The 23,944-nt window shown below is 39.2% G+C and overlaps 1 protein-coding gene across 1 annotated transcript in view; it reads left to right on the top strand.

Moving 5' to 3' along the window:
* The window catches only part of LOC113225679 (ATP-dependent RNA helicase SUV3 homolog, mitochondrial), a 33,277-nt gene that overhangs the window by 5,746 nt on the left and 3,587 nt on the right, over positions 1 to 23,944 (top strand). The window contains exons 7-14 of the mRNA XM_026458060.1: positions 129 to 268; positions 2,068 to 2,202; positions 3,324 to 3,430; positions 6,595 to 6,788; positions 12,198 to 12,377; positions 16,705 to 16,853; positions 17,865 to 17,963; positions 18,569 to 18,713. Of these exons, the coding sequence (XP_026313845.1) occupies positions 129 to 268; positions 2,068 to 2,202; positions 3,324 to 3,430; positions 6,595 to 6,788; positions 12,198 to 12,377; positions 16,705 to 16,853; positions 17,865 to 17,963; positions 18,569 to 18,713 (1,149 nt within the window). The remainder of the gene's footprint in view (positions 1 to 128; positions 269 to 2,067; positions 2,203 to 3,323; positions 3,431 to 6,594; positions 6,789 to 12,197; positions 12,378 to 16,704; positions 16,854 to 17,864; positions 17,964 to 18,568; positions 18,714 to 23,944) is intronic.

Below are 23,944 nucleotides of genomic sequence, written 5' to 3'. Positions count from 1 at the left end.
AGTGAGTGCGCCATACGTATAAATAATTTTCCGTTCTGTTTAACTGAATTTTCCGTTCTTTTGTTTGTAATCACATTTTCTGTGGTACTCAATTGTTACATTAATATCGTTCGTCACTTTATTTTCAGGTTCGCACATACAAAAGACTAACAGAGTTAAAAGTAGAGGATTCAGCGCTAGGCTCTCTGGACAATGTGAAACCAGGAGATTGCATAGTGTGTTTTAATAAGAACGACATTTACAGTGTAAGTCGAGCCATAGAACAGAGGTCAGTCCCTTGAGGCAGGTATCCAATATCATTTGGTGTACAAGTAATTTTACATACACATAAGTCGCGATTGTAGAAAATATGCTACAGTCGGATTTTCAGAAATGGAGCAGTCACAAGACCTGGTAATATCAAATTTCGATCACGTCCTGTTGCAAGCAAAGAAACCATGAAAAAGTCTAAGATAGCATAAGACGCAGCTATCAAATATGTATAAATAAGCTTCCCAACTTTTTTTAATATAAAAATATGTGCCCATTCGACCTCCATCTCACTTGATATAAAGTAACTATAAGGTCGACATGGATACCTAAATAATGCCTATTCACACTCTCCTTCAAAAGCCCAAGTTATAGCGTTCAGAGAATAAGGTTGCAGGTAGGAAATTCCGCTCCATGACCGTTCGCCTTATAAATGTAGCCTACAATACATTAAGTCATCTACCAACCGTTTTTAATCATTTCTACCTCATACAACCATGATACACCGGTGACCTTGACCCGGACCACCTTCGCATACGGTATAGAAATAACGAACTGACAGCTGCTAAGGTCACCTTGACAAATTTAATTGACACATTGACTTGACAAATTGGTTTTAAAAAAATAATACATATAAATTATTAAAAATGTATAATTTACCTTAATGACCTGCTGAGTGAGTCAGTTAGCCAATCTGGACATGTAATTTTGTCGTACGACAAATTGTAAAGTACGATTGAAAGGTTGCCGATATTACAGATATGCTATATCTGTCTATTTCTTTCATATGATTTAGTATGTAGTTCCATCTCGCTCTTGTTAGATGTCAGCTAGCCAGGCAGAGACAATTAACGTTTAAAAAATAAAACTCATTATCCTGTCATGCCATTTCCGTTCAACTTTGTGTAGGTCATGGTACGAATTTAAGCAATTCAGTTTTACCATGTCAAGTGGATTGCATGAAACTTGGCTGGCTGCTTATAAGCTCATAGTAGGCCCCCTGTATTGTGTGTGCTCCGGTACTCATAGCACAGGGGATTCCCTATTTTGAGACCAGGTAATTGTTGTGACCGTCTCCCATTTTTAATCGACTTCAAAAAAGAAGGAAGTTCTCAATTCAACTGTACTTTTTTGTATTAACGTTACGCGATTACTTATTTTTTTTTTAATTTACTTATTTCGACCCCTCCCACGTAAAGTATCGTATGTCAAAATTGCCAAGTTTACAGGGGAGTCTTTTAAAGTTCTGAATTCACTGAAATAAGCATAACACGTGACTTTAGATTCCTCACTTTTATTCGGCAAATCTCGTAACACACGTTGAGTATCATAAAATCCTAGATATCGGTTAGATGATCACTCTATGTGAGTAACAAGCTTTGCCGAATGAAACGGAGAACTTTAAAACACTCCCCTGTAAACTTGGCAATTTCGACATACGATACTTTACGTAGGAGGCGTCGATTTGTGAACCGATTTTGATGATTTTTTTTTTTTGTTGGAAAGAGGGTAATTCATTATTAGTCCCATTTAAATTTGAAGAAAATATTCCACCTCTATGGGCAGCGAACTAGGGTATGAATCCGAATTCACGCACTTTCCGATAACTGATTTCAATAAAACTTGGCAAACAAATATCATTCCACGAGCTTTTGTTGTCGGTTTTTTTAATAATAAAGTTATGAATGATAATGCCTTGCTGAAAATGGCTTGAATTAGGTGTCCTGTCCGGGAGTGTATATTGATTTAACGCTTGCTTGGTAGTTTATGTTCTAAAGTTGCCAGTTCCCAACTTGTTTATTGTTACTTTGATTGTAGAGGTCATGAAGTCGCTGTGATATATGGAAGCCTACCGCCGGGCACAAAATTGGCTCAAGCAAATAAGTTCAATGACCCTGAGAGTTCTTGCAAGGTTATGGTAGCTACAGACGCCATTGGTTTGGGCATCAATTTGTAAGTGTTTTTTCAACTTTAATAAAATTGAAAGTGCTTTTTAACCGACTACAAAAAAGGAGGAGGTTCTCAATTCGACTGTATGCTCTTTTTTCCTTTTTTTTTGTATATATGTTACACGATAACTCCGGTATTTGTGAACCGATTTTCATGATTCTTTTTTTGTTGGAAAGGGGGTACTTCCATAGTGGTCCCATTTCATTTTGAAGAAAATCATCCACCTCGAAGGGTGGCTGTTCACGCATGAAGATTCACTTTTATAAATAGCGCCTAACTTTAATTTAGGAGCAATTACTTTAGTGGTTGATTTTGCTATTTCTCCAATTCAAGGCGTTTTTCTCTCAATATACTTTGAGTAGTGTCGTAGTGAGAACCTATTTTTATTATCTCCAGTGTCAAGTCCTGTATAGTGGCGAACTAGGGGATATTTCAATAAAACTTAGCAAATAGACGTAATTCCACGTACTTTTGAGGTCGGTTTTTTTAGTACTCTGTACTGAGATTATTAGATCTTTGCGATTTAGAGTTTCGAGCGGCACTGCAACATTATTCGTCTTGTCACTTGACATCATAAAAAAATGTTTATCAGTTTCCTTATGAATTTGATAACTTATTTTACTTTTATATCTCCATGACCGGACTGCCACGCAGAGGTCTCAGGTTCGATTCCCGGACTGGGAGAAATATTTGTATGGCCTACATTTATTTCTCTCGTGAGTTTGGGTATAATTTGTGGTTGTTTCGTGTGCGTCCATGGCACCCGCGACACAGGGTTTCCCTAGTGCGAGGCTATGTTGAGTGTGTGCGTTATTATATAATTTTGTTACTATTATTTTTGAAGTTTGATTGTGACTATGACTATGGTTTTGATATTGGTTATGATTTATGATTGTAATTTTGATCTTAATTTTTACTTTATTTTTAAATGTTTGTTTGAATTTCGAATCAATTTTATAATTAAAGAATATGAATTTTAGAAATCTGAAATACGTACATGATTTTTTAAAGTATTTCAACATAGTGCTATGACACAATTATCAGCTTTAATAAGCAATAAACATTAAGGATTTCACGAAAATCCTTGAAAATACGGCCATTTTTAAAATTTCATAAATTTTCAGGAGTATACGAAGAATTATTTTCTATTCACTGATAAAACCTGTGGTCAACGAGGACGGTGATAAAGAAATGGATGTCATAAGTATATCGCAAGCCTTACAGATAGCTGGTACGTTAATAACATACATTGAAGTAAATTTACAATTATTATAATTATCTTACATACGAACCTTCACTATTTATCGTTAAGATCTTATCGGAAATACGGCAGGAAGCCGATTCGTTGCCTGCCAGTATCTAGGTAATTTTTAATATGAAAAGGGCGGGGACGGTGTGTGGCTGTCGATGATCATCGGCCGTGCAAGCATATCTGTAAAATTATGGATTGTAGTAGTTCACCTTTACAGTTCACCTGACCGTGACTGTCTCAGGGTCGTATTCCAGAATCTACTCAATGCTCAAGTCAGGACTTGAGCAGACTTGAGTATGATTTCAAGCACTGGAAATACGACCCTAATGGTAAGGACTTGAGTATGATTTTCAGTGCTCATTGCAATACTCAAGTCCTGACTTGAGTATTGAGTAGAGTTCTGGAATACGACTCTTAGGGTCGTATTCTAGAACTCTACTTGATGCTCAAGTCAGGATTGCACTGGAAACACAAGCACTGGAAATACGACTCTAATGGCAGGGACTTGAGTATGATTTCGAGGGCTTTAAACCATACTCAAATCCTGACTTGAGCATTACCTTGAGTACGACTCTAAAAGTCGTATTCTAGAACTCTACTCAATACTCAAGTCAGGATTTGAGCAGACTTGAGTATGATTTCAGGCACTGGAAATACGACCCTAATGGCAAGGTCTTGAGTATTGAGTAGAGCTCTGGAATACGACCCTGAGACTAGTTAGTCTAAAATAAAAGAAAAGTAATACAAAATTATAGTCATAGACGGTGGTATCAGTTGGTTTCCTCACACGTACAATTAGATTGTGGAATGAACTCCCGCTGGGGGTTTTCCCGCTGGAGTACAGCATGGAGTCCTGGTATTGCAGACGTTCATAGGTGACGGTGACCACTTTTCATCAGGCGGGCTTTATGCTTGTTTGCTGCCTACATAACATAAACAGTTAAGACTCTTGTTAAGGCATCCATATACGGGGCGAATTGTCTTCACGGTATATCGTTGCAGACTAATCGAAACTACTAATCGATTGTGGTGTATGTTCATGTCGTTAATGATTAACTTTAACACCAGGCGAATGATACGATTATCATGGCGATCGATCGAAACGAGGGTTTGTCTGTATAATATAGGGCCTTCAAGTAGCGTCGTCCGAGCTGAAGCGAAAAAAAGCTAATTGCATAGACTTAAAGCTTTTTTCGGTCGGCCTAATGCGATTCCTCGAATCGTAAATGTGGCGAGTCCCTTAGTCCAGGGGGCCTACCACAACCTCTTAAAACAATATTACTTTAACCTTACATTGACTTTTCGTACCATAACGCGCTTAAAGTAAGCATATTGTAATGTTAAAACTATGATGTTTTATTGGCAGCTTTCTGACTGTTCATTCACTCAGTTCGTGGCATGACGCGACTTTAACATTAAAGTAATATCGCTCTTATGTCAAATTTAGCAATCTTAAAATAGTTACACGGATGCAACGGAAACAATATTATTTACAGTTTTATTGTCTTAATATTGATTTGTAATGATTAAAAGTTAACTTGAACTTATTTGGCGAAACTAACAGTTGACACTAGACTATAGTTCCGAATTCACAACGTGACTATCAAAACTCAGCTCGTTTTATTTATTTTTGTTCATGAAAATGCAGAATAATTATTGAAAACAATGTAATTTTAATAGATTTTATTATTACATACTTTTCTTAACAGTCAAAATTCTCTGAACATTCAGTACTTAAACGTTATACTACGATAAAACGATTCGGAACATCAAAAAAGAAAGAGATGGCATTATATAGTTCATATAGCGTTATCTCTTTCCTATTTTTAGTAAGAAATAAACAATATTGGGAAATCATTCGTTCTTTCAATCACGTTCGTCATGGTACGAATATGAGTAATATTATAATAAACTTACTTTAAGCTTGAAATAAGATTGTTTTTGGAAAGGTTATGGTTATTTTTTCCATTTCATTCAACGAATCAAGGAGCACTATCGTAACTTTTAACTTTCGTCTAATCTCCCATACCCTTCATTTATTCCCTTATTACCAGTGACGGGAATAAACATAGTATACAGTACTATTTTAGTACTAAGAAATAAATTTATACTGTTTTACCAGTTACTAACGCTATGCTTGGGCACGGAAGGAAAAAACAATTGAAGCGTCTTAAGTCTCGATTACTAGCAGAACCTCTGTCGCCAAAACTGACACAAACTTATGTTAAACACTATGAAATCTTGATAATGGAGAAAAAAGTTACAAATTCTGTACTGTTAATACAATTTAAACTTTACCTTGTTGGCATATCGTTAAAATTCAATACCTATTATGGCAAGTTACGTTTTGATTTTATATTGCAGTTTCAATCAATGTGCTGCCATCTAGCGGTCAATAGCTAAACGACGAAGAAAGAGAGATGTTTAACTTAGTCATCCAAAAAAGAAGCGATTATATTGTAGCGGTATAAGGTTACCTTTCGTTGCTTGTAATAAATCGTTTATTACGATAAGCAGAAAATTGAAATTTTTTTATAATAAAATGAAATAAGACAACGATGATATGAAACACCATCATGGATAATATTACAGGTGTAATTATCATTTTTGCACTCCAAAGTAGCAAAATAAGGCATTTTCTACGATTTTCGTCAAGGCATTTTTCTACGAGCTCAAGTATGTGTCATTCTGTCTAATGTAGGCTTACGTCACCCGCCCTCTAAGCATTTTTACGGTACTTATGATTCTGTGCTTCCAAGTGTCTATCATAAATGATTTTTATTATTATTATTGTACACAGATTGCATAATACCTCCATTTGGAATTCCGGAATGATTGAAAAAAAAAACAATTACAAAACTTTTCTTTTAAATACAGTACCTTAGTAAATCACTTACTAAGTTACACTTTAAGTACGTACAACAAAATATAATGCTATAAGTTCGTCACTCCACAAGCGTAATTTTTTTTTAGTTTAGGTAAATATACTATGCTGATACCGCATCTCTGTTTATCACATAATTTCGTTGTTTTCTTGAACCAGAAGTTGTTTACTCTCGTGTCATAAATACGAAGATGAAGTCGCTTGCCTAGCAAGGCGCGTTTCCAGCCCCTAAGAATTTAATATGATCAATTGTTCGTAGGTCGCGCTGGCAGATACGGCAGTGCATGGGAAACTGGTTACGTCACAACGTTCAAGCCAGAAGACCTGCCGACGTTGAAGACGCTGTTGGCCAAACCGCCCGAACCAATCACTCAAGCGGGGTTACACCCCACTGCGGAGCAGATGGAACTTTACGCGTACCACCTGCCTCACGCTAGTCTCAGCAGTCTAATGGTAAGTTTTATCTGCATTTTTAGGCTCAATTTACGTTGCCCGATATTGAAGAATTGAAATTTTATACAGCTTAATGAACTCTATATTACCTAGTTGTGTACCATACAAATTAGATAGCGTGGTTTAAAAAATTGAAACATAATGTGTGTAGGCGTTTGGCTTAACAGTGACGGTTAAGGTATAGCCTGTCTTTGTTGAAGGCGGAGTAAAATGACATTTGCAGGGTTGCCAGTTTTCATAAAATTTAAATAGTCGTGTAATTTTTGTTGACAACCATCGTAATCAGTTTTCAATTATATACACATATTTTAAAAACGACAGGCAAATTTGATTATGTATATTAAATTGAAATGATAAACTTTAAAACATGTCTCCTCTTTGTATTTTTGTACAATATACAATGTGTTTCCAGTAGGGTTGTCTCCGTTTTCGCAGGGGAAGTTGTGTATGTGTTGTCTATTTTGCGTATTGAACCTAACTCAGTTGAATTTGAGTTCCCTAGGATTTTCCTTATTCTGTTCGCTTGTGCACAAGACGTAATGTTCCCGCAGTAGCCTCGCCATGACGCAGTGCACCTGAACGGTATGCGCTTTTTTAGTTTGGATTTGGCCGTCTTGTAGTTTTCCCAGTCCTTATTCGCGCATGTGTTCATTGCTCTATTGAAGTGTCTCCTTACCCTTCTTCATAGCCTCTCAAGCCTAGGCCCCCACCAGTGTTGGCCTTGTCGGGCTGAGTCACTCAGTGGGCATGCGGAGTTATAGCTGTTCAATATGTTAGATGTTAGTTCTTTAACCTGTGTTTCTATCTGTGCTGTGTCCAGCAGTCTTCCCGGTGCTACCGGTTCCCCCAGGCTCTGGGGTAGTTTGTCAGGTATAGTTTACGATCGGTTTTTCGGGGATTCCGTTTCGGTTGTTGTTCTTTAATGGCTGTTTCTAAGCTGAATCTTATATCTGTGGTCCGAGAAAGATGCTTCTTCGGACACGTGCCAGTCTTGGACAAGATTTACAGCTCCTTCTGACGCTAGGGTTAGGTCTATAATCGTCCTGCATCTTTTATTTACGAAGGTTGGTACTGTACCTTTATTAAGGATTTGAAGGTTAGTTGTGAATAAGTATTCTGTTAGGTTAGGTTAGGTTGGAGTCAGTAGTCACGACGATGTGCTGGCCGTTCTTCTCACAGTATTTGATTAGCCGTTCCATTTCCTGCGGTGGTGGTACATCAGTCTCCGCCATATAGACAGAGGCGAGCACCACTTCAGGCAGACCCGTGGCCATGTCAGCTAAAAGCTTGACGGCACACAGGTCTCTGGAACAGAATTCTGTTAGTGGCTGTACATATAATTTATTAGAGTAGTAGATGCATGTTCGTGGTTTATCTGAGCTAGTAGTGGATAATAGCTTACCTCTCAGATGTGAGAGTCCATTTATTTGGCCGCGGGCACTGAGCCGCGTTTCCTGGATCAGCGCCACGGCTGTGTTGTTTACCTCCAACCACTCCAACCACTTCCGGAGCTGAACCGTTGCGGCCTGGCTGTGGTGGAGGATGTTCTGGACGACTTGCAGTTTATTGAGCGAGGGGGATACCGCTATCACCAGAAAGTAGCTCCACGTTCTCGTCCTCGCTCAATTGGATGTCTCCCATCCCCAACACACACTCGACGTCGCTAATGGACACCGCCGGGCATTCTTCGGTGTCCACAGGGTCAGGGGTCGGGGAGGGCCCTTTTCCTTTCCTGGTGACACCAGAGGAGGTAGAGGGCTCCGGGGAAACGTCCATTCGTCCTGTGTCCTGTATTGTAGACGCCACATTCTCTGGTGGTGCGTCAGTGTAGAGGCCCCTTTTCGACCTGAATCTCCGGTAGACCGTACCCAACTGAAAGGTGAAGCGCCGGCCATGCCCCAGGACAGTGAAGACCAGATGTTCGGGGAGGCTCACTACCACGAAAGTATGCTTTTGCCCACGTTGCTGATTCAGCTTGTGGACAAGCCAACGGTGAGCCTCCGCCCACTTGTTCTACCACTTGAGGATGCGACCGATTCGGCGCGCATCCTCCCATTTGCCGGGGATTAGAAGTCCACAGACCACCCTCCGGGGAGCCACCACCCCATTTTTCAATGAGAGGGGCTCCCTGGTCGGCAGCTTTATGGTGCTGACGGCGTCCTCCAGCCACTGGAAAGTGGACTTGTCGTGACACAGTTTCAAGGCCCCATCGCCGTAGACGAATTTTCCTCGAAACTGAGCTTGAGCGAGGAGCTCACATAGAGCCTCCTGTATGGTATCGGCATTGGGGCTCCGTATAAATCTACTTTTGGCCGAGGTAATAACCGCCATGAGTTCGCGGTTACTTGGCTCGGCGTATGATTTGTTCTGGGCGGGCCTCTTGTGCTCGCCTCTTGGAGAGATTGTCTCATCGAGGACCTCTCCGCCTTGTCCGCCGGTTTACTTCTTAGAAGGGAGGGGGGCCCTTCCAGGGGGTTACGAGTCCGGTCCAGGGAGCCACTTTGGTGCGGTCCCAGAACCAGGGCCCAGGGCCTCGCCTCTCCCCCCTTCTGCTGGGTGTTGCTCGCGTTTTAAAGTCGCTCGCGCTCTCGGAGTCGACCCCGTTTGTTCTTTCGGGCAGGGCGTTCCCTGCTCCCACTGGGAGTTAGAGGTGGTCGCTTGCCCTGGCCACTTTCCCCTTCCATGCGGATGGGCGCCGTGGTTTTGGGCTTGCTACTCACCAGAGTCCACCTTGCCTCAAGGGCTGTGTTCTGCAATGCAGAGTCAGGTGTCTGAGCGGGGACCACGGAGCACGAGGCTCGGGCCACTACCGCTGGTGTTGGGCCAGCACCGGCATCGGTACGCGGTTGGTCTTGGGGTTTCCCCTTTGACCTACCACTCACCGTAGGGCGTTGTTCTGTATTTAATGTTGTGCTTGATGGAGCACTTTTGGGTTTCCCCTTTAGGTGGCCCTCAGACGGGACGCATTGTCATTTCCCTGTGTTGGCTAATCACAGGGCTGCCGTTTAGCAGGAAATCAGGGCCGAAGAGGGCGTATTGGTTGCCGAGGTCCCCACCCCGCTCGGGCTCAGCCCCCCAGGATTCCTTCATCCCTGCGTACGGCGCTCAACTGCGTAGGCATGAACGCAAGAGGGGTAGATTAAGACCGCCCATCACTTGCCATGGTCCACCCTCATAAACACATGGCCGGGCAGTGTTGATCGCTTCGCGCCCTCACTGGTAAGACTCAGACCGAAGCCGAGAGTTGTTAGTGTTGACCCCAGGGTGTACCGGCTACATCTTTGGGCATTCTGTGACAACATGTCATCACAGACTGCTCAAAAACTTCGCACGCGTGGAGGTGGAACAACTAACACACCCCGCGCGAGACCCTTTCCTCCACATTCCCGTCACGACAGTTCGCCGGCAGTAATCGCAGTGTTCTGTTGCGATGATTTGATGTCATCCACCATCTGCGTTTATTCCAACGTCTCTTAATAAGTTTTTTTTTCTCGAATTAACAAAAAATTGTAATATGCTATGGCATATAATGCTGCAGCAACAGACGTATCTAACACGTCCATCTTGTATATCTACCGAACGGACAACTGTGCGGGCGAGAATGTGGAGAGCCACTCTCGATCTCGTCCTGTCTCGGCGAGACCTGAGATTGGGATGTCTCGACGAGAATGTAGAGTGCACTTAATGCATAAGCGTAACCAACATTCCTTCGATAGTCGATAGAATATTTATCGACTGCAATCACTAACTGCTTGGAAGCGGGCGACACTTTTGGGCAATGAACTGTTATTTTACTCCATCTTCAAAAAAGACAGACTATTTACACATTAATATGTTTTAATTTATCCTAATTTCCATTAATAATTAATAATAAATTTAACTTAATAAAAATTAATAAAATATTGTTACAATAAAATAATTTGAAAAACAATGTAGCGTAAATTGGAATGCTTGTTTGTAAAATTAAAAATAGGGCATTTAATTAATAACTTTTGTGACTATAGTGACAAAAATAGGGTGGTTTGCATTAATATTAGACATAACTGGTTGATGGCTGTACCACCTCAGTCAACCGTGACCATGGGACCTGTAAAGGCGGAATGTTGGTTTGATCAAAACTACAGACCTTATTTTTGTTTTGATTTCCAAGTGAAGAGCCTATTTCCTTTTTGTGTAATACGAGTAATAACATTTACTCCTTAACAATTATAATAGCAAGTTAACAAAAATATAGACTTAATAAAGTGTTTTTCTTTCATGTAACTAAAAATTAAGTTAGAATCTGAAGCTGTTTTTTCATGTGCCCTGCACCAAGTAGAAGTAGAATTTCTTGAGAAAAAGTTCTTCCAGGAAAGTACTGCCACCTTTCCTATTTCTCCCGCAGAGGAGTAGTATGAGCATTACTGCGTTCCGGAATTGAAGGGTAAGAATTAGAGTTGAAACGAATAGTATATTCGGCCAGGAGAGTGGCCGAATAGTCGAATATTCGGCCAAACTATTCGGCCTGATTAACGCATATTCAAAAAAGTTGATTTTACCATAACCTACCACTTATTAACTTCAATGATGACAAATAAAAATATAATTTAATTTTCAAATTTATAATTTAAATTTATGTCATCTGAATGAAGAAAGTGAAGTTTGTTTATTTTACTTCAGGGTCCCAAGTCTGCCAATTTTAAGTCATCTCAGTTGTGTGCCGATAGTGTCAATGGCAGGATGTTGTATGTTTTGTATACTCTTAACTCTTAGCAGAATACCAAACGTACATACAAAATACTGACATTTGCACTCTATCGATACAACTCAGAGGATTTAAAATTGGCAGACTTGCCCAGATTGATTAACTTTTAAAAACTTAATTCTAGTTTGGTTTACAAATAATAAGTACTTAGTTAGTGATGACTAAACTTCAATTATAAGTAGGTAGTTTGCATTTAGTTTTTTGCCTTTTTTGATCACTTAAAAATAACTTAAGTATTTATGTTACATTTCCTATGATGTTTTAGAAAATTGCATTAATTAATAAATGTTACATGATATTTTACAGAGTTTTTCTTGTTTCTTCCACTTTTAGGTATTCGGCCGAACAGTGATTCAATGTTCGGTATTCGGCCGAATAGCAAAAAAAAGCCGAATGTGCCGAATACCGAATAGTAACCGAATATTCGTTACAACTCTAGTAACAATGCTGGTGAAATTACAGGCACTTATGTCTTAGCGTACCTGGTGCAGTGGCGGTACCCCTCAGATCTTTGCGATTTTAAGCTCTGACCAAGTCAGAGTTTTTATCATGAAAAAAAAAAGCAACTTCAAAGGGCAATTGATAGAAATTCGATGACATCCGAAACACGAAGATTAGATTAAAAAAAGTTGTATTACAATTGTTTATATTTCGATTGTCAACAGGACATTTTCGTACATCTCTGCACAGTGGACGACTCGTTATACTTCATGTGCAACACAGAAGCGTTCAAATTCCTCGCCGAGATGATCCAACACGTGCCGTTACCGTTACGGGCCCGTTACGTCTTCTGCTGTGCACCCATCAATAGCAAATTGCCTTTTGTCTGCGCACAGTTCCTGAGGGTGATATATTATACTTTTGATCACAATTCACATCGCCGCAGAACGCCATAGAAGCGAGCTTTAATCAACTTCATGCCTATGGTGTAACGTACAAACTAGATACGAGCCAAAAAACAAGTCGCGCTTCCGGAGAATTCTCGCCCAGTCTCTGGAATTCCCACATGTGCCGTAACACGCGCATGACCACTAACATAGTATTATATCAAAATTGCTTTGAGTTATATTAATATTACCTATTTAATTTCAAAGCAACAGTGTTGTGCTGTCACTTTGAAATTAAATCGTATATGAATGACATACAAATATTGCGAAATTTTGGTGAAAAATTATTAATATAACGCAATTTTTGAGATAATACTATGTTACGTTATCGAGTGCGGTATGTTAACGGCAATGTGTATAATCACGAATAGAATATGTGGGCAATGTGTATAATCACGAATAGAATATGTGTGTTCAATCTTTCTATTCATAATCCTTATCTCTGAATCCTGGTTAAAACCGTGCCTTCAGTCCTCGTCTTACTCTTTACCAGGATTTAACTTAATTCGTAACGATCGCATTGGTTGCGGCGGAGGTGGCGTTGCTATTTATCTACGATCTCATATACCATTCTCAATAGTTAGCACATCCTCTCAATCGCTATCCAATGCTGGTGAGCATGTTTTCATTGAAGTTCTCTTTTCTCATACTAAACTATTACTTGGTGTCTACTATTGTCCCTCTCTTCGTATTAACTTTTTCGCTTCTTTTGAAAAATTATTAGAGGACTTCTCGCCTTCCTATGAACATAGCATAATTATGGGTGACTTTAATACTTGCCTTCTCAAACGAGATAGTCGTTCTTCTTGTTTTGAATCTCTTATAATGGCTAACAATATGACCATTCTTCCACTTAATGCTACACATAATTTTCCCAACTCAACTCCTTCACTTCTTGACTTAATAATTGTGTCATCTTTGAACTTCGTTAGTAAACATGGTCAGTGCGCTGCGGACGCTTTTTCTTATCATGACTTGATTTATCTTTCCTACAAAATCCGCCCACCCAAGGCTAAACCCAAAATTCTTCTGCAGCGCAATTTTCGTGGAATTGATTTGGACTGTTTGCGAAGTAATGCTCGTGAAATTGACTGGGGTAACGTTGTGAATGCTATACCAATAGATAGCAAAGTGTCCGAGTTTAACAACACATTGATGAATCTTTACGATAAACATGCACCAGTACGGCCAGTTAAAATGAAACACCTCCCTGCACCTTGGTTAGACCAGAATGTTAGGACTGCTATGAATAAAAAGCTCACAGCTAAGGCCAGATTTAAGTACAGTCCTACAGACGAGAATAAACGCAAGTATAATGAGCGTCGTAATCACTGCAATAGGTTGTGTAGGGATGGACAACGCCGACATATTCATAGTTCTTTAGAAACTGATGATCCGGCTAAAGTCTGGAAGTTTCTTAGGTCGCTGGGAGTTGGTAAGTCACGTCAAGATAGTTTCCCAAAAAATTTAAACCTTGATGCTCTTAATCATCATTTCTCTAATTCCGTTGCCTTCGACGGGTCGACTAAAACATCTACCTTAAATTATCTTTCCACGCTTCCAACTGCCGACCATCCTCCGTTTTCTTTAAAAGAGTTTACTGATTGTGATGTTAAGAAGGGCATAGAATCTATTTCGTCCAATGCTGTTGGCAGTGACCATATTGGTCGTAAAATGTTTTTATTCATAGTTGATGAGATTTTACCTGTGATCCGGTATATTCTTAATTTTTCTATCAGCAGCGGAGCATTTCCTTCCCTTTGGAAGGAAGCTCTCATTACTCCTCTTCCCAAAAAAGCCAATCCATCTAACTTTTCTGATTTCCGACCTATTTCTATACTTCCCTTTCTATCAAAGCTGCTAGAGCGACTAGTTTATAACCAAATTACTCCTTTTCTCATACGTAACAACCTTCTTAATCCCTTTCAATCCGGCTTCCGACCAGGACACAGCACTGTGACTGCTCTTGTTAGGATCACTGATGACATTAGGTATAGTATGTCGCAACAGCAACTCACTGTAATGTCATTGCTTGATTTCAGCAATGCTTTCAACAACGTTGATTTTGACATTTTGATTGCACTTTTACGCACTCTTAACATATCTCCAACGGTAATCTCTTGGTTTCATAGTTACCTGCATGGGCGTCGACAGTGTGTTCGCATTGATGAGAGGTTCTCTTGTTGGTGTGACATTAATGCTGGCGTTCCACAGGGCGGCGTTTTATCTCCTCTTCTCTTCTCGATCTTTATTAATTCAATTTCCCGCAGTCTTACCTCATCCTACCACCTGTATGCAGATGATTTACAAATTTACACTCACCGGCAACTTGAAAACCTGCACGAAGCCATTGAGGTAATCAATAATGATCTCCGTCATATTTCGACGTGGAGTAAACAATTTGGTCTTAAGCTGAACGCAACGAAAACGCAAATGATTATTATTGGCAGCTCTAGAATGGTATCCAAGATAGATTGGTTTCGCTTGCCGCAGGTTATTATAGACGACACCTACATTAAAATTAGTGACAATGTTAAAAATCTAGGTATACTTATTGATAGGCAGCTATCTTGGGCACCTCAATTAGTTGAGACCAGCCGCAAATTGTTTGCGTCTGCCGCATCTCTCAGACGGTTACGTAATTTTTTACCTATTGCCACGAAAACTGCGCTTGCCCAAACTCTTCTTCCAATTCTTGCTTATGCTGATGCCTGCTATCTGGATTTAACCGAAGAACAGCTCAACAAACTCGGACGTCTACAAAACTTTTGCATCCGTTTCATTTATGGTCTGAGGAAATTTGATCATGTTTCCATTTATCGCAATGAGCTGAAGTGGTTACCCATTAGACTTCGCCGGAATGCTCATATTCTTAATCTTCTCTATGGCATCTTATTCATTCTTCACACACCACCTTATCTTAAGGAGCGATTTGAATTCGCCCATCAATACAACCCCCGACTTCTGCGCTCTTCTTCAACTCTCCAACTTAAGATGCCATTGCATACCTCCCAGTATTACGACAAGTCCTTTACTGTTCAGGCTATTCGTTTGTGGAACGCTTTACCTTTGTCTATTCAACAAGCGAAATCATTGAATATATTCAAAAATATGGTTAAAGTACACTACCTTAATTTAGTGTGACCTGGACTGCTTAGGTATTTTTATGTTTTGAAATTAAGTTTTAGAAATTTTTATATTTATAAGTATGAGAATATATAGTAGTTTACGATATTCATATATATGTATTGGTTTTATTATTTATTTATAAATATATGTATATTTGTATTTATTTATCAATTTTTATCTGTTGATTTAGTAATTCTTCATACACCACCGTCTTTTTCCTATGAATTATATAATTACTTCCATCCAAAGGTTGTCTGGCAGAAATCGCTTAAAGCGATAAGACCGCCCATTGTACCACCGCTTATTTTTAATTTAATTGTATTGTATTTGTTTCCTTTTTTGGTGTACAATAAAGAATTTTTGTATTGTATTTGTATTGTATCATAACAAAACTAGTGTTATTTTGAGAAGGTAATTCTAAAAACGCTCACTAGATGTCACAAGCGGCGACGAATGCCGAAAGCCAGTACATAGATCTATAACAAAAAAAACAAGGATTTCGACGACTCGGTAATTGGACCCTTGGCTCAGATGGTTGGTACGGTGCAGCATGGACGCGGGTTCAAATCCCACCGGGTTAACGAAATTTTTCTGTGTGTTCGATCATAACATTCATAATCGTAACAAAACTACTGGATTTGTTTTACCAAAAATCTCAATTAAACAGAAATACCTAGTCATACTATTCAATACCGGGTTTCTTTAGGTAATGTATATATATAATAGATAATATTTTTTTCACTATTACACATTTTCTAGGCTAGAATTCCGGCCGTAGATTTGGCAAAGTATTTAAATTAAATATAAAAAAATCAAATTAGTACTTTCTGTTTGCGTTTCCGAGCCGGTTCGACACACTCCTGTGGCTTCAGGGGGAGGTCTACTTTCGTCCTGCGTCCGACATCCATCCGAAACTGTCAAATAAGTAGTACTTAACCAAATTAGACGGCACCTTTTGCCCTCTGACATGTTTAGCGTACCGTTTATTGTCTGGCTTAACACGTTATTTATGTCCAAAAAGTATCAAAATTGTGGCAAAAAAGAATTTTTGTACTTGTATTTGCGTGGTAGTAAAATATCGTAATAGTCAATAAACTTCATATTATAATTTGTCTATATTGTTCTCTGTTGGTAATAGACAGTGAATTTATATCAGATGGTCCGGCAGTACAGCCGCAACGAGCCAATCACGAAGCACTGGATGTGCGTGGCCGTGGACTGGCCGCTGCCCGCGCCCAAGACCATCATGGACCTGGTGCACCTGGAGGCGGTCTTCGACGTGCTGGAGCTTTACTTGTGGCTGAGGTAATTATTACACTACTACACTACACTAAATACATTATGTCGATATCTCCTATCGACACTACGCCAATTTCATTTTTGAACAGTTTCTGTTTTTAATATAAACTGCTTATTTCTAAAACTATTTATTTACTAATATTGTGCTCCTCGAATTTTGTGCAAAAATAAAGAAACAAAATTGGAAAAAAAATAAATAAAGGAACTGATTTTTGTAAAAAAATAGGAAATAAAACAAAAAATAATCAAAAATGAAGTTGGTGTATGTTAATTGGAGGTATCGATTTGCAGAGAACTGAAAATAAACAATGGCTGTGTGTTATGCGGTTTTAAGATTAAATAAATAAATAATAAACAACATCACACACGTTACTTTGATCTGAAAGTAAGTAACTTGTCTAATGGAATTCGGAAACAACAACGGTAATACAAACATACGGACTCAAGACGACATAGAGTATCTATATATAGATTATCACTAGTAACAGGTTTCTTACCACGGTATAACTTCTTTTTATTTTCCCGATATTTCGGAACGGTTGCACGCTCCATGGTCACGGGTTATACCGTGGTAAGAAACCTGTTACTAGTGATAATCATTTAGTGAATAACCACGAAAGTCTTAAAAAAAAATCTATATCTATATATAGAGTATATTTTTAGCAGCAGTAGAGCTCATTGTGAAAAGTTCGCCCAAGGAAGTACTACCACCTTACCAATTTCTGCCCCCATGCAGTAATGTTAGCATTACTGTGTTCCGGTTTAGAAGGGCAAGGGTGCTGGTGAAATTACAGGCACATGGGACTTGTCAACTTCATGTAATTCAGGGTGACGGGCGCAGTGGCAGTACCTCTCAGATCTTTGTGATTTAAAGCTATGAGTGGCACTGCAACTGTTATGGACAGGCGTGTCGCTTACCATCAGGCGCACGACTTGATCGTCCCGTCACCTGATATTATTAAAAAAATATATTGCATATTATCTATAAATTAAAAGTGAAAATGTTTGTTTTTGCAGCTATAGATTCCCAGACATGTTCCCGGATGTAAAGTTGGTGCGAGAAATGGAGACTGAACTGGATACTATAATTCAGCAAGGAATATTCCAAATAACTAGGTGAGTAACTGTATGATAAACGTTGTTACTTTTAGGAATAAAATAAGCCCTTTATAATTGAACGTTTTTTTTTTAAATTAAAATACTAAGGCCAACAGCTCAACTGAGTTGGTTCCTTAGGTAGCAGCGCGGTGCGGGGGGAGTGACAGTTTACGTAACAGCTATGTCGCGCTGCATACGGAATAATGCCAACAAGATTTTTCTCACAATGTGGGCAGGTGTACGTAACATTAGTTCGAGAATGAATTAATATTACTGGGGTCTTACCAGGAACTCTTATTATAGTTCAGTTAGTAACGACAAAAAAGGGGGATGGCGATATTCACTTCATGTAGCGCTGTCTCACTACGATTCATTTTAGGTCCTAAACTGACTCGTAATAAGAGTTTTCACATTTGATCCGATTCCTAGATGAGGTACTTATTTTTAAAATAAAATAACGCATCCAAGAAGCAAAATATCCTCTCTACAATGCTTAAAGTGGAATGTACTTCGTGTCCTATGGCCGTGGCCGCTCAGTATATTCCTTGTCGGGTAGCCTCTTCCTTAGAGCTGTAAGACGAATGAATGGCCGGCAACGGTTAACGAGCGACAACTTGTGGCAGGCTGCTGAGGAACTCGGAGCAGGAGCTGCGCGAGGGCGCGCCCGAAGCCGCCCCGCTGCGGCGCTCGGCGCGCGGCGCTGCGCACGCGCACGCGCTGCCCAAGGACGAGCCCAAGGGGAAGCTCTCCGACATGCTCGTCGCCAAGGTCAGCTATTGTCAACTGGGCGGACTGCCTCCGGGCCGAACGGCTACCACGCTTCACTCCTACGCAGAGGTCTCGGGTTCGATTCCCGGGCGGGGAGAAACATTTCTAAGGCCTACACCTTCTCTCGTGAGTTTGGGTGTAATTTGTGGTTGTCTATAGGTGTGTCCATGCACCCGCGATACAGGGTCATCAATCAATTATTCGCCTAGTGCGGGGCTATGGGTCGTATTCTAGAACTCTACTCCAAGCTCAAGCAGGAATTGAGTATGGTTTAAAGCACTCGAAATCATACTCAAGTCCCTGCCATTAGGGTCGTATTTCCAGTGCTTGAAATCATACTCAGATCCTGACTTGAGCATTGAGCAGAGTTCTGTAATACGACCCTATGAGTGTGTGCGTGATTATTATTATTTTATTAAGTCAATAAATAAACAATTAATATTAGACAACTTCACATACGTTGCTTCGTTCCCCAGGTAAGTAACAAAGATTGAACACTCAGAAAAAATTCCTTCGATCTGGCCGAATTCGAACCGACGTCTTCTAGCATACCGTGCCAGACGCTATACCAACTAAGCCACGGAACGAACTAGTGGACCTCACGAATTTTTCTATGTGTTTGTTGTCGTGTCTGTGTATATGGTTTTTTCAACGACTTTTTAGCCGTAGCGCCATCTATGAGAAATCTTAAATATTTCGCCACCCATTTCGTAAACCTACGACGGTACCACAAACCATCACAATCCAGGCCCGGGACAACATTAAAAAGTTAGTTTTTCTGCATTGATCCGATCAGGGATCGAACCCCTGACCACAGAGATGGCGACACTATGAAAAGTGATGCGCAAACCGCCCAAAATAGACCTTTTCACGTATTGAGACCACACGGAAAATCGGTTTTTCAACTTTAAATATACTAATTCTATACTTGTTTTTTTAATTGATAATGAAAATAAAAGATACCGGTAGTGAAATGTGGTGCTATGAAACACTTGACTAAACTTCGCTCGATAAAAATATCGCAATTTTTTGCAAAATTTTCATTTTTACTACGTTCATCTACGGGAACAACAGTGTCGTTCGTTTAATATTAAAGATATTTCAATAGAATTGCCTCACGTGTTCCGAAATAAGTACGTGAGGGAATTATGAGCTCATTTTGCAGTAAGAGAGTATATATTTTATTTCTATAAAAGGCAAAAGTTTAAATATCATGCTATGAATTTCTTTGCGTTCATACGAGTATATCACACATTCCATAACCTACCCAACCACGATATCATTTGTGACAATATTACATTCATTAGTATGGCAATACTGCCTACGACGATATGAAATAGGCGGGAGACAAATAAAAAATGAACACTACTTTGCCTCTGCCATATTGGATACTTCACCGAATGCATCCTCCTAGACAAGCACGTGGTTGATTATAAAAGTGATATAATTGTAAGGACTGTTGCATATTAGAATAAAAATCGAAAACGAAGGTACCTTGTTTGAAATTAATCGTTTTCCATTTCACCTTAAGGAATCACGTTGTTTTGCGAACGAATTCTATCTTCCAAGAATCCGAATACTGACGTCAAAAATTAACAATAGTGTCTCCAATGGATTTTGAATTACCTATTTATGCCGCCAAACGATAACATGAGCATTACTGCGTTTCGGTTTTAATAATAAGGGTGCTGGTGAAATTATAGGCTCAAGAGACTTGTCAACTAATGTCTCAGGGTGACGGGCGCAGTGGCAATACCCCTGAGATCTTTGTGAATTAAAGTTCTGAGTAGCACTCTAACTGACAGTTGTGTCGCTTACCACCAGGCGAACGACTTGTTCGTCTCGTCATTTGGTTTAATAAAAAAAAAAAAATCAGCTTCTAAAATCCTTCCTTTATGTATATAAATAATAATATATTTGCGACTCTTACAAAACTTTTGGGTGTCTTATTTCTAAAAGTTTGCATTACAATTTGTGACTTGATACTGTTATCTCAAAAGGTTATCTGTAGCCTGACTTTCAAGTTAAGTTAACTAGTCTTATGAAAGTGTTATTTAAGTAACGGTAACGACAAAGTATGTTAATAAATCCATTTAGATTTAAAAATATAACAATGTGAATATTACAGTTTGTGTAGTTGCCAAGTCTCTGTAATTTCACTAGCACCCTTGCCGAAAACCGAAACGCAGTAATGTCAAAGTCAAAGTCAAAGATTATTTCTTCCATAGGTAAAATAAATTTACACTTGAAAACGTCACATTTAAGCTACTGCTCGTTCACTACGCTGACCTCCCTGAGAAGAACGACCAAGAAACTCTAGGGATTGCTCATTTCAAATAAACTTAAATGCTATGGAATACACTTTGAATCAAATTTGTGTGGATTCTGGAGCCGTGTCGTCTTTCCATACATCTTTATCTAACACGTAGTCTTCAATTTTGTAATATGATTTTTCGATCAAAATATTTTTAATGTAGTTTTTAAACTTAGGAAATGATAAACTTATTATATACTCCGGAATCTTATCGTAAAAACGTATACAGTTCCCCATAAAAGAGTTGTTTACCTTGGTTAAACGAAATCGTGGTACCATGAGTTTGGACTTAGCTCTAAGGTTAATATTATGGATATCTTCTTTGTTATTGAAATTATGTATATTTTTACGGGCATATAAAATATTTGAGTAAATGTACTGTGATGCCAGTCTCCTTAAACTTTTCTCTGAGAGAAACCCGAGAGCCTAGACGGTACACAGAACGAATCGCTCGTTTTTCCAATACAAATATGGTTTGAATATCTGCCGCTTTACCCCACATGAGAATCCCGTAGGACATTATACCATGGAAGTAACTAAAGTACTAGTATAGTACTAACATCGGTAAGCTCACGTATTATGCGGACTGCGTATGCAGCGGAGCTTAATCTGCTGGCCAGGGAAGATACATGTGGAAACCATTGAAGTTTACTATCTAAGGTCACTCCCAAGAAGACTTTTATTAACAAGGTCTAACTTTTATCCGTTTATTTCTATGCTTGGACTAGTCGATTTTACGTTAGGTAATTCAAATTTAACACATTTTGTCTTCTTGGCATTAAGCAATAAATTGTTAGCATTAAACCAATAAACTACCTTAGAGAGGGTATCATTAGTATGGTCATAGTTAATGTCATGTCTGTCTGTTTTAAAAATCAAGGATGTGTCATCAGCAAACAATACTATTTCGCAATGGCCCTTAACAAAGAATGGCAGATCATTAATATAAATCAGAAATAAGAAAGGTCCAAGTATTGAGCCCTGCGGAACACCTATTTTTACCGGAGAACCCAAAGAAGTCACTCCATTTATGTAGTAATGCTCACATTACTGCTTGACAGCAGAAATAGGTAAGGTGACAGTACTTCCCTGGACGGACTCTTTCACGAGGAGCTCTACTGCTGCTAATGTACGTATGAATGTGTGATTTCAATTATAAATTATTAACAATATTTATTTTATGTTTTATTTATTAATGTTCAGGTTACAAAATACCCATAAATATGTACCTTATAGACTAACGTACATGTCCGGTGGTGGCTCTAAAATAAAAACAAATTCACGGGGAAACTAATTATTTTATTATTATTATTATTATTTTATATTTTCAATCGCAAATTGTACCAAACGTCTTATGCTCTCTCGCGCCATTCGCCTTCGTAATCGTCCTGCCGACTCCTGCGTCTTTCTTTGCCGTCTTTAGGCATGCTCAAGTCGTAATCGTTGTAATATACTCATAACTTCTTTTATTTCAACACGCTTCGTTGCCGGTGCCTCGTACGCAATTGAACACGTGCCACACACTTCTTTCGTCCGTGAATCTTTTAGTGATCCAGGGCGAGCTCCCACATACATAGTAATATAATAACACACTAACACTATTTATTTACACGTATGGATCGCGACGTGTAACGCAATATGGGTGTCTGGTAACCGTCCTCGGAAACGCCGGAACATGACCGAACAAAAGTCCTTCATGAAGTACAGATGTTGACTTGGTATTCTCACCACAAAATTAAAATTCACATTGTGGCGGGACTCCAACCGCTCGACCCTCAGTGCACCACTTTTTTAGTAATAATAATCACAATAACGCACACGCTCAACGTAGCCCCGCACTATGGAAACCCTGTGTCGCGGGTGCCAAGGACACACAGACAACCACAAATTACACCCAAACTCATGAGAGAAATAAATTTCTCCCGGCCCGGGAATAGAGCTCTGCGTGGCAGTCCGGCACGGTAACCGTTCGACCACGGAGCCAGTTAATTTATTAAGCATTTTAAAGTTATTAAGCGTTGGCTTTCATACGTATGTATTCCACAATATCCGCAGACTTTGTGGAGTAACGAAGTCGTGTCACGTATAGCAACGTCGTCAGTGCCGCCGCAATAGATGGTTGGGGCCATATTGTGTATTAAACATAATATTAAGTTGAATGGTAGTACTAGATAAACCCGTATCTCTTATGCGATAGCGTAGCGACACGTTCCGTATTTTAATAATGTCATATCGTACAACCATATCATTTACGCCTGTTCTATCGTCAATTGTCATCAAAGTTAATCTTCATCAAGAGCATTATAGGTTACTTACACTTTCGCGATTGCAAGTGAGACTATTTTTTCGGATCTAAATAAATAGATAGATAAAACGTTTATTGACATAAGATTGACAGTGCAAACAAACAAACAAACATAAAAAAAAAAACAATTTATATACATGAACATAGCAAACTCCTTATACCTATAGGAAATGAAACTATTTTTCCGGATTTAAATCGCGTATATTTGTTTTTTCAAACAAACCGACGTTTCGGGCCCTTTACAGGTCCCATGGTCACGGTTGACTGAGGTGGTACAGTCTTCAACCAGTTATATCTAATATTGATGCAAACCACCCTATTTTTTCACTATAGTTACAATAGTTATTAATTAAATACCTTATTTTTAATTTTACAATGAAAACATTCCAATTTACGCTATATTAAGTTTTACAAATTATTTTATCGAAGGATTTTTTATTAATTATTAATGGAAATTAAAATAAACTAAAACATATTAATTAGTACTGCAGTCTTATGTCTGTTTGGGATTTTTCATTAGAGGAAATACTGGATCCCAAACTGGCGGTACGGAGAAACCATCTTCCCTGTTGAAATTAGGATGTTTTTTAATTTCAATGGCCTCTCGCAGCA

The sequence above is a fragment of the Hyposmocoma kahamanoa genome, unplaced genomic scaffold (genome assembly GCF_003589595.1).
Source record: "Hyposmocoma kahamanoa isolate Upper Pololo Valley unplaced genomic scaffold, ASM358959v1 169, whole genome shotgun sequence".
In the NCBI taxonomy this organism is placed as follows: domain Eukaryota; kingdom Metazoa; phylum Arthropoda; class Insecta; order Lepidoptera; family Cosmopterigidae; genus Hyposmocoma; species Hyposmocoma kahamanoa.
Note: the sequence above shows the minus strand (reverse complement) of the source record. Positions and strands in the feature narration are given on the sequence as shown.